The sequence below is a fragment of the Lactuca serriola genome, chromosome 5, assembly GCF_051521515.1.
Source record: "Lactuca serriola cultivar US96UC23 chromosome 5, Lser_US96UC23_V15, whole genome shotgun sequence".
In the NCBI taxonomy this organism is placed as follows: Eukaryota; Viridiplantae; Streptophyta; class Magnoliopsida; order Asterales; family Asteraceae; genus Lactuca; species Lactuca serriola.
Genome location: NC_136412.1, coordinates 264,950,941 through 264,962,050, shown reverse-complemented (window position 1 = coordinate 264,962,050; position 11,110 = coordinate 264,950,941). Strand labels below are relative to the sequence as shown.

At 34.8% G+C, this 11,110-nt stretch overlaps 2 protein-coding genes and 1 pseudogene across 2 annotated transcripts; 2 read left to right on the top strand and 1 right to left on the bottom strand.

Moving 5' to 3' along the window:
• The first annotated feature begins 2,638 nt into the window (after positions 1-2,638).
• On the top strand, positions 2,639-7,978 carry LOC145054200 (Di-glucose binding protein with Kinesin motor domain-containing protein). The gene is made up of 19 exons (XM_079002343.1): positions 2,639-2,906; positions 3,043-3,111; positions 3,194-3,259; positions 3,362-3,436; positions 3,555-3,626; positions 3,709-3,783; positions 3,885-3,959; positions 4,046-4,296; positions 4,381-4,582; positions 4,657-4,733; positions 4,824-4,923; positions 5,007-5,105; positions 5,191-5,367; positions 5,480-5,765; positions 5,892-6,053; positions 6,161-6,376; positions 6,450-6,651; positions 6,742-6,867; positions 6,944-7,978. Exons 1-19 carry the CDS (start codon positions 2,810-2,812, stop codon positions 7,733-7,735), a joined length of 3,219 nt encoding a protein of 1,072 aa, XP_078858469.1. The 5' UTR covers positions 2,639-2,809; the 3' UTR covers positions 7,736-7,978.
• A 435-nt stretch (positions 7,979-8,413) lies between these two features.
• Positions 8,414-9,316, bottom strand: LOC145050459 (uncharacterized; annotated as a pseudogene).
• Positions 9,317-9,395: 79 nt separating this feature from the next.
• Positions 9,396-10,359, top strand: LOC145050458 (no-apical-meristem-associated carboxy-terminal domain protein). The gene is given in 2 exon segments (XM_078998703.1): positions 9,396-9,683; positions 9,757-10,359. Coding segments are annotated over 2 exon segments (891 nt in total).
• The last annotated feature ends 751 nt before the right edge of the window (positions 10,360-11,110 follow it).

Sequence of the window (11,110 nt, the reverse complement as noted above, 5' to 3'; positions counted from 1 at the left end):
ACGAACTCCGTTTTTGACGTTCTTTATATCCACGCGTAGGTAAAAATACGATCTACAACTTTCATTTTGACTCCGTTGGCTAATTCTCGACCGATATTAAATTTAACAGTACGAGGAGATTATACTGTTAAATGTCCGCGTAAAATTCATAACTTCTACATACAGACTCTATTTTCGTCTATCTTTTTACCGTTGAGTTCCTATTAATGAGATCTTCAATTCTCATTTAGGTCGCGTAGGCCAAAAACCACTCGAACTAAAATTCGAGTTTCAAGTCGTGCACTGCTATGCCAAATTTTAGAAAATTCATAACTTCCTCATACGAAGTTAGATTTGGGCGTTCTTTTTTTGTATATTCTCGGTTTAACATATAATACAAATTTTATTTGGATCGATAAGGCTAAAAAGTCCTTTATAAAAAATTCACTATTTACGTCTCCCGATGCCGTGCTGGTTTTGCCGTAAAACTTTCATAAACTCTTCGTTATAACTCGGATTTCGGTGTTCTTTATATGTACGGAACCCTTGATACATATTATAAAACTTGGTTAAGATTATTTATTATAAATAATATTTTGTCGAAAAGTCATTTTCGACCCCTATTATCTCTAAATTGACTAGCCCGGATCTACGGGCGTTACACGTACGTTGGACGTACTCAACGTGTATGCAGGGCGTACGCGATCAGTGCCCAAACCCTATTTTTGTGGTGTGAGCCCTATTTAAGCTCCTTAACTCCCCCAATCCCATTCCATTCTCAGCCTTCACCTCTCCACCACCCTCTCTTGAAACCCTAACCCTAGATTGAGCCTTATGAGCAAAAAGAATGTGTTTTTAAGTGCTTTGGAGTGTTATTGGTGCACCATAGAGAAGAAGGAACTCATTTAAGAAGTGTTGGTTGCATTGGAGCTTATAGATCCATACTTTGTTCACCTTGATCTTTCTTCTAGAGGTATAAAGTTTGAATCTTGATGATAATTTTTTTAGATCTAGCTAGTTTTGGGTGTTATGAGCTTTTGGTTACTTTAACTGCATAAAGTTTAGATCTTGAAAGTTTGTGACCTTGTTATGGATAAAGTTGGAAACTTAATCCCTCTAAACATCATTTTGATTCAGATCTAAAGGTTAGAGACTTGGAATTAATGGATTAAGTTGAAAAGATGTGCTTTTTGGGTCTATTTGAGACTTAAAGACTAGATCTTGTTTGTTAGGACAATTCTAATGGATAAAGTTGGAAACTTTATCCATTATGGAGCTATTATGAACCATAAAAATATGATCTTGAGTGTTGTATGTAACCCATGAAGTGTTGAAAAGGTTTGGAATTTACGACAACAAAGAAGTATGTACACCTATTGTCCCAAGTTTGAGGCTTAACAAAGATGCACCTGGAAAAGAAATTGATGAAACATGGTATAAACAACTTGTAGGAAGTTTGTTCTACTTAACTTCCACAAGACCAAGCATGACGTATGTTACAAGTTTGTTGAGTAGATATATGAGCAGGTCAATAGAAATGCATCTCCAAACATCAAAAAGAGCTCTTAGATACCTTAAAGGAACTATGAATTATGGTATTTTTTATAAACCTTCGACTATAAGTAAGTTTAGCAATTTTATGGGCTACACTGACAGTGATAATGCAAAAGATGATGATGACAACAAAAGCACATGTGGGTATGTTTTCATGTTCAGTTCTGGAGATGTCTCATGGAGCTTAAAGAAGCAACCAATTGTAACCTTGTCTTCCACTGAAGCGGAATATGTGGCATCTATATCAATCAAGCAGTTTGGTTGAAAGGAATTTTGGAGCAGCTTGGTTTTGTTATAACAAAAGTAAAAGTATTATGTGTGACAATACATCAGATATAAAATTGTCACGGAACTCAGTTTTCCATGGACGAAGTAGACATATACGAGCACGTTACCATTTCCTTAAATATTTTGTGAATGAAGGTACTATAGAATTGCTTCACCGTCGAAGTGATGAACAAATTGCGGATATAATGACTAAACCAATCAAAGCAGAGACATTTATAAAATCCAAAAAGATGATGAGAATGTGCGAACTCACCAATGTAAGCTGATCAAGTGTTACTATGTTCAACATAGGGAAGGGTATCAAGAGGTCATCATCTAGTCCGAGTTTAGTTTATTATTTTGAATAAGTTTCCAACTTTCCTAGTCTTACGTTTAGAATAAGTCTTCATTTATTTTAAGAATATCTTTTCTTTATTTTGATTCATCGACTATATAAAAGCCATTGAGTTCATATTAATAAAACTAACAATTTGGAGCTTTAAATTACTTTCTCTATTTACTCAATAGGTTTGTCGTGTTTTTAATAAGTCTAAAAAATATTTAGTACAAAAGGTAAAATTAAGAACTATACAATTTGATAAAATTTATTGATTTAAAAGGATAAGGTCAATAGAATTATCAGGTAGGCATATAACCTATTTGGTAAAACATTCACCATGTTCTATTTTTCAGCTATTTGGTCAAATAAAAATTCTTTCATAAATTTAAAGACTAATTTGCATGGATACAATTTGACCCAAAAGGGCATGAACGCGATCCGGGTTGAAAATTTTAAAAATTCAAATACCCAACGGTCTTCTGCATCTCACACATAACGGCAAGAAAGTGAAATCACCTCCAAACGAAATCATCGCATCTCAAACACTCACACACAAACACACCAAAAAGATTGGGGAAAAAGTGTTCACTCCTCCCACTACTTTCTCTTTATTCAAGAAAATTGCAGTTGACCCTTTTTGATTCAAATAAATCTTCCCTCTTTTCATCAATGGAAGATCATCGATTTGACCCACTTCTAATTACTGATGTCCCCCAGCAACAACAGCAGCAGCAGCAACAACAACAACACGAAATCCGTTCTCACTGTATGTGTTTTTTTGCTTCAGTGGGCTAACACCTACGACTATTGATTGATGATCGACTTGTTGTTTGTTGAACTTGTGGATTACGATTAGGGTTTGTATGTTCTTGTACTTACTATCGTATTTTTGTGATCATCAGCACCTATTGTGAGCTTTCGCACTTCTGTAATGGCTGATTATGATGATCTGTGTTTTGACAAGCTTGAAGGTGAGAACGTGTATAAAGCTTCGATTTTTAGTTTTGGGTTTCTTGATTTTTATTGAACTGGTCTAATTGGTTCTTCAAATAGAAATTTCTTTGCGAACTCCAGAAACAACCAAGCGTATTGATCTAATCGGAAAGGATATTCATGATGGTAAGAATGTGTATAAAGGACCAATTATCATATCTTTCTCTTGTATTTTGAATACAGATCAATAGTTGTGTACTAATTAGGGTTTTTGTATTCTTGAAATAGAAATTTCCTGGAGGAATTCAAGCCCAGAAGCAGTTGGGACTGAAGATGTTCTTGATCATGAGAATGTGAAAACAGGTTCAATATTTCCTAATTTTATATAAATTTCCAAAATTCATGTTGTTTGTTGAACTTGTGTATTGCGATTAGGGTTTGTATGTTCTTATACTATTTATCGTATTTTTGTGATCATCAGCACCTGTTGTGAGCTTTCACACTTCTGTAATGGCTGATTATGATGATGATTTGTGTTTTGACAAGCTTGAAGGTGAGAACGTGTATAAAGCTTCGGTTTTTAGTTTTGGGTTTCTTGATTTTAATTAAATCGGTCTAATTTGTTCTTCAAATAGAAATTTCTTTGCGAACTCCAGAAGCAACCAAGGATAACGATTGTACTGATCCAATTGGAAACGATGTTCTTGATGGTAAGAATGTGTAGAAAGGATCGATTATCATCTCTTTTTATTGGATTTGGAAACAAATCGATAGTTGTGTCCTAATTAGGGTTTTTATATTCTTGAAATAGAAAATTCCTGGAGGAACTCAAGCCCAGAAGCAATTGGGACCGAAGATGTTCTTGATCATGAGAATGCCAATACAGGTTCATATTAATCCTAATTTTATATAAATTTCCAAAATTCATGAATTGTAATCGCTAGATTTTTCCCTCTTTTTCTTGATTGCTAGGTCATTCCAAGCTAGGGTTTTCTTTAACTTCACCCGATTTAGTTATAAGCCCCAAATCGCCTGATACCCCTAATGGAAATTATGATTCTTCTCCCATATTATTAAAACGATCCTCCATTGAGCTCTCTTTTGAAAATGGTATTACTGATGGATCCAAGATCAATGATTTCAATGACAATCCAGCTGATTCAAAGGAAGATCTTGGTAGTTCAGAAGCTTCATTTGAGCTTCTTCCATTCGCATCATGTGAAGTAATAATCTTTCCACAATTTTTCTCAAGTACCAAATTACCATTTTGACCTTTCGCCCTAACCATAAGATCATGTTGCGTTTAGGAAAAAGATGAGCATGAAGGTGAAGATGAGCTTCAAGAAAAGTATGAGAATCAGAAGAACGAACTGATGAAAGCAAAGAAGGAATTGGAGATGATGAAAATGGAAAATGAATGCAAGAGTAAAGAATGTGAAGAAACTTTGAAGTCTTTAAGGGACCTTCAAAACGAGCTAATGAGAAAATCAATGCATGTTGGATCACTTGGTATGAACGTTTTCTTATAGTAATTTTTTGTAATTTGCATAAAAACAGCATTTGATTTTGTTGTTTTTTGACAGCCTTTGCAGTTGAAGGTCAAGTGAAGGAGAAGAGTAAATGGTTCTCATCCTTAAGAGATATATCAAGAAAATTAAAGGTACCAAAACAAGGCATGGGCATTAATGTAATTTTCATGGGACTATTCAAATGTATTTTTGTTCTTATAAGATGTATCTTTTGGAAACAGATAATGAAAATGGATCAAATCAAGCTACTCGAAGAGGCAGAGGGTTACAAAAAATGTGCTGCTGACATGAATGATATGAGTTGTATCATTCAATCAAGAAGTAAACTTTACATTCTATTTTATTCTTCTTATTCCTTCACTTATTTAAATAGATGAAAGTAATTCATGTTCTTTATTTGATAGTCGATGAACAAGCTAAACAACATGAAGAGCTAAAGATCAAATTCACCGAAGGAGCTAAAGAAAGGAAAGATCTCTACAACAAGATCCAAGAGTTGAAAGGTTAAGATTTTTCAAATTCTAAAATAATCTACGTTATATGTTAAAAAAAACCTTTGAAAACTTACGATAATGATCGGTTTTACAGGGAATATTAGGGTATTTTGTCGTTGTAGACCATTAAACTCAGAAGAGATTGCACAAGGAGCTTCAATGGCATTTGATTTTGAAGCTTCAAGAGATGGTGAACTTAAAGTAAAATCAAACATAGCATTTAAAAAAACCTTCAAATTTGATTCCGTCTTTACCCCCGAAGCTAACCAAGGTAAAACTCACATCCTAAGGAATCTAAAATTACATGGTGTACCTGATTTACATCTAACCTACTTGATTATTATTATTATTATTTTGACATTTATTAAATTATGTTATTATAGTTGATGTTTTTGAGGATACATCCTCGTTTGCAACATCGGTTTTGGATGGATACAATGTATGCATATTCGCGTATGGACAAACGGGAACAGGGAAAACTTTTACAATGGAGGGTACAGATGGAAACCGTGGAGTTAATTTTAGAACTCTTGAAGAGTTATTTCGTGTCATTGATGAACGTAAGAATCAAATCCGCTACGAAATATGTGTAAGTGTTTTGGAAGTTTACAATGAGCAAATTCGCGATTTATTACTTCCAACTTCACAACCAGGAGTCGCTGCAAAAAGGTAGACCAATTTTCTTTACACTTGTCATGTAAATGGTGTTAATATTTGTTGAGTTGTGGAGTCTGATGATTTTAGCAGTATTATTTAATTGAAAGTTTGTAACCCTAATTAATATATTTTGTGTAGGCTTGAAATAAGACAAGTGGGTGAAGGGTTGCACCATGTTCCGGGGTTAGTTGAGGCTCAAGTTAGCAACATGGGTGAAGTTTGGGAAGTTCTTAAAACCGGGAGTAATGCAAGGGCGGTTGGGTCAACCAACTCTAATGAGCATAGTAGCCGATCCCATTGGTTAGTCTTGTTTACAGTGTCAAGTTTCAGTTCCAATGTGGAATTTGTTTATAAAATAAACTTTTATTTGTAGATCACTTCCTTAGAATGTTTTTGTATATGTGCAGTATACATTGTGTGATGGTTAAAGGGGAGAATTTGGTGAATGGGGAAAGCACAAGAAGCAAGCTATGGCTTGTTGATTTAGCAGGAAGTGAAAGGGTGGCGAAAACGGAGGTTCAAGGGGAAAGACTCAAAGAAACTCAAAATATAAACCGATCACTTTCTGCATTAGGAGATGTTATATCCGCTTTAGCAACTAAAAGCCCTCATATTCCCTTTAGGTACTACTCAAATTTCTAGGGTTTTTTATTAAGGTTGCAAGCTCTGATCTTTTTCATGGTGTGTTTTCTGCAGAAACTCGAAGCTCACTCATTTGCTTCAAGACTCGTTAGGTGGAGATTCGAAGACGCTGATGTTTGTACAAATCAGTCCCAATGAGAACGATTTGAGCGAATCGCTTTGCTCCCTTAACTTTGCTAGCAGAGTGAGAGGAATCGAATTGGGTCCCGCAAAGAAGCAACTCGAAAGTTCAGAAGTTTTGAAATACAAACAAATGGTAATCTTGTTGTCGATCATGCTTGTTTTTTCAAGAATCGAATCAAACCCTTATAGTTTTTGTTTGTTTATGAATTATGATCTTAATTAGGCCGAGAGATATAAGCACGAGATGAAGAACAAAGACCTGCAAATCAAGAAAATGGAGGATCAATTCCATGGTTTAGACATGAAGTTGAAGGAGAAAGAGTTGAAAAACAAGTATCTTCAAGATAAGGTGCGACATCAAGAATGATTTGGGTTTTTGAGATCATGATCATAAACTGATTTGGGTTTTTCTTCATTATTATTAGGTTAAAGAATTGGAATCGCAGCTTTTGGTAGAGAGAAAACTCGCACGACAACATGTTGACACGAAGATAGCCGAACAGCAAATGAAGCAGCAACAACAGCTAGACGATCATCGACTTCCACTTGTTTCTAAACCATTGAATACTTATAAAAACTCTGACGAAAGCAAAGAAAACCAACAGCCCCTTGTCGACAAGAACATGACCTACAAACTACCGGTGCCACTTCCTCCGGCGAGAGACTTAGTCAATCTCGACGTCGACGACTTCATTGAAAAAGAAAACAACCCTTATTTACCGGAACAGTTCACAGCTCCAAAACGAACAGGTAGAGCCTCAATTTGCACGACGACTTCACAGCGAGTTCCGGTGAGATCGGTACCACCACGGCGGAACTCTTTAATCCCACTACCTTCCGCCGCCCCAGTTTCCACCAAGTACGTGCCGCAGCTGTATCCATTGCCGTCGATTAAATCCGGTAGCGAGAACTTGGATGAAACCGGTGAGTGTTGTATGGAGGATAGTCCGAAAAGAAGCAATGGAAGTGGAAAGAAGCTGATGAGTGCTTTAAGACGAAGCTTTAAGAAAAACCAGGTGAAGTCGCCGATGATGATGCAACCACAACAGGTACGAAGAGTGGGTGGATTGAATATAGCGGTGGAGCGGGTTAGAGTGTCGATTGGTAGTCGAGGGCGTATGGCTCATAGAGGAGTTCTTGCGAATGGAAGAAGAGTGAAGCAACAAAACTATATGGAAAAGGAGAGACGATGGAATATTGGGAAAGGAGGGGTTTAAAGCTAACTACTTTTTAAATATCTATCGGGTTGTTGACTTGTTTTTTTTTGTTATGTTTTGTGTAAGGTTTCTCTTTGTGTGTGTCACGAAAGCTGGTCTCTTGCTTTCGGACGTTTAACAGGGTGAAGGATTGACAAAAAGGATTTAATTATTATATTGATTGATGTAGATAGTGCATGCTTTGTAAACGTGGTTGATTATGGAGTTAATGAAAAGTTGTTTTGGATGATGTTAGATTTAAAAGCTCAAGAAGTGTTTTGGTTTTGGATATTGTAGAAAGTTTATGAACAAAAAGTAAAAAAAAAAAAGAAAGAGTACATATGTATGTATAGAGTACTAAGACTACAAATATAAAGAGAATTATTTGTCTATTTTGACTTATTAAAGGAGACTTCTTAGGAATATCCCCGACCCAATTTATTTTTTATCTAAAAAATAGAGTAAAAAACCGAGGTAAATAATGTCTCATTTTCAATTTTATTTTATTTTTTACCCTATTTTTTACAACAAAAAATATATTTATAGTATATTATAAATACATTTATAAAAAAATATTATACATGTATTTATAAAAATATTACACATACACGATTTAAATAAATATTATACATACATTTATATAAATACTAGACATATGCACTTTTAAATAAATATTATACATGCACAGATAACATATATTTATGCATTGAAATAAATTTCCCACAAATGATCAACTAACGCATTTCGTAGATTGAAGTGTGCTTCTTTATTTTTAATACGTTTATATCGAGCAAGAAACTGTTGGAATTGACTGTCTTCATTCGTCATCAGTTCAACATCTATCGGTGACATCTCTCTTGCAACTCCAATTGGTGCCTCAAGATCACGATCATCCTCGATTATTATATTTTATAAAATAATACATGTAGTCATTATGTCATGTAGTACTTCCTTTTGCCAAAAACGAGTTGATCCTTGAACAATTGCAAAACGTGATTGGAGAACTCCAAATGCACGTTCAACATCCTTTCAACATGCCTCTTGTTGTGTAGCAAAAAAATAAATAAATTGGACTTGTTGGTTTATGAATAGTTTGTACTAGAGTGGACCACTTTGGATATATACTATCAACCAAGTAATATTCCATGTTGTATTATGTCCCTTGAATAACATAATGAGTAAGGGTGCAATACCTTGAGCCAAATTGGAAAAAAGATAAGAAGACTCCAACATATTTATATCATTGTTGGTGCCTGGCATACCGAAATAAGCATGTTATATCCAAAGACCGTAATCTGAAGCAGCTTCGAGAATAATAGTTGGCGACCCACTACGACCAGTATATTGTCCAGCCTACCCGGTAGGGTAGTTTTTCCACTTCCAATGCATACAGTCTAAACTTCCTAACATTCCTGGAAAACCTCTTTTTGCATTAACAGACAAAAGCCTTGCAATATCATTTGCAGTGGGTGATCTCAAATGTTGATATGAAAATATCCCCACTATTGTTCGACAAAATCTTTTCAAACTTTCGATACACTATTGTTCACCTATCTTAACATATTCGTCTGTGGCATCGACTGGGCTACCATATGTTAGCATCTTTGACTATATAGTACTAGCATGTTAGCATATGTTGTATATATAGATTACAACCATACTTATTATACATTTAACCAAAATGTCTATCCGATCAGTTGTATATAGTCAAGAAGAAGATAAGTTTTTGTGTTTAGTGTATATCGAAATTGCTCAAGATCCCATAATAGGTGTTTAACAATCATCAGATCAGTTTTGGTCTCGTGTCAAAGAGGCTTACAATACTAGAAAAGTTGAACTTTGGAGTAAACGTTCAAGGAAGTCTCTTCAATTTTGGATTCAAAGAATTGAAAAGGCAACAAGAAAATTGCATGCTTACATAAAACAATGCGAGAAAAGACGTCCAAGTGGTGCTTCATCTAATGATATTGTAAGTATAAATATATAAACTTTGATTTTCTTGTTTTTATTTGAGAAATAATTTTTTTTATTATGATACATAGCTCGATAAAGCAAAATAGATGATGTCGGAAGATCCAAAGTTCAAAATAGGATGGAAATTTGATCATGTGTGGAACGTTGAATTTTTTTTTGAAAAGTTTAAAGATGGTAACCCCTGTACTCCAGAAATATCAAAACCACATGTATATGTATCTTTAGGGTCCGAAAATCCCACTCCTGAATCTTCGCAAGCATCTCCTGGGATATCTTCATTTTCTTTAAATTTAGATGAAGATGGCGATGTAACATGTGGCTCTCCCTCTGAGCGACCTATGGGGGTGAAAAAATCAAAAATAAAAAGAAAAAAGGATGATCAAATAGCATCAACTGTTAATGCCATTGATGAAGGGAATAAATTTTTTTTAGAACGGTTAAAAGATCATCTGCTCAGAGACAACATTTTTTTGGACAATTAAAGCAAAAGTTATGCTTTGAAAGAGGTTAGAGAAGAAAACAAAATGTTGTTTCACGACGTGAACTCAATTGTGGATCCAAACGTACACACATTTGTTTTAGCTGAACAAGCACGAATTGTAGCAAAAAAGGGCTGGACAACAATGTCTACAACCTCCTTCTACATCTTCATCATATGGACAATATTTTAATAACCTTAGGGATCTGGATCTCGTTTACCTGATTACTGGGCTAATAAGATTGTTCACTTGTCGGTTTTTATTAGATTATTATTGTAATATATAGGTTAATTACATGTTTATTAGCATATGATATCGTGTTTCTAAGACATATTTTAACTACAAACTTTTGTAAATACTTTATCGCGTTTCATGATTTTAATAACTATTTAAATTTTTATATGAATTCGATAAATAAAAATAAATTTTATATTTATGATTAATTAATATAATTATTATATAACTGTAACATCCAAAATTTAAGGTATGATAGTTTTCGTTTCAATTTTTGAGGATTTAGGAGGGACTCGACGAGTCGAAGGTCTGACTCGCCGAGTCATGTCGAGGTGATCACGTGGATTTAATGAGACAACTCGACGAGTCCAAGGAAAGACTCACCGAGTAGGCTCTGGGCAGAGAAAACCCTAAGTTTCTAGGGTTGGGGCCTATTTAAGAGAACTTATGACCTTAGGTGTGCCTCATACCACCTGTGAGAAGTGTCACACCCCCGAACCAGACGGCGGAAACGTCCGGGGGCTGTCGTGACTCAATTGAATACCATAACATTGAATATATATGAAACATAACAACATTCGTCACCGTGCATTAATATATTACAACCAGCAGTGTTTACATGTCATACATTGTTTAAACATTACATTCCCAAAAATTAAATTGTTTGATTCGTACATAAATAAACTGCAATCGTCACTGAATATGATTT

What these genes read in the sequence shown, in the direction of transcription:
- LOC145054200 (XM_079002343.1), top strand. Translation starts at nt 2,810, where the DNA reads ATGGAAGATCATCGATTTGACCCACTTCTAATTACTGATGTCCCCCAG. An exon ending in TGGAAACGATGTTCTTGATG is followed by an intron (nt 3,784 to 3,884) that starts GTAAGAATGTGT and finishes TTCTTGAAATAG; the next exon opens with AAAATTCCTGGAGGAACTCA. An exon ending in TCATGAGAATGCCAATACAG is followed by an intron (nt 3,960 to 4,045) that starts GTTCATATTAAT and finishes CTTGATTGCTAG; the next exon opens with GTCATTCCAAGCTAGGGTTT.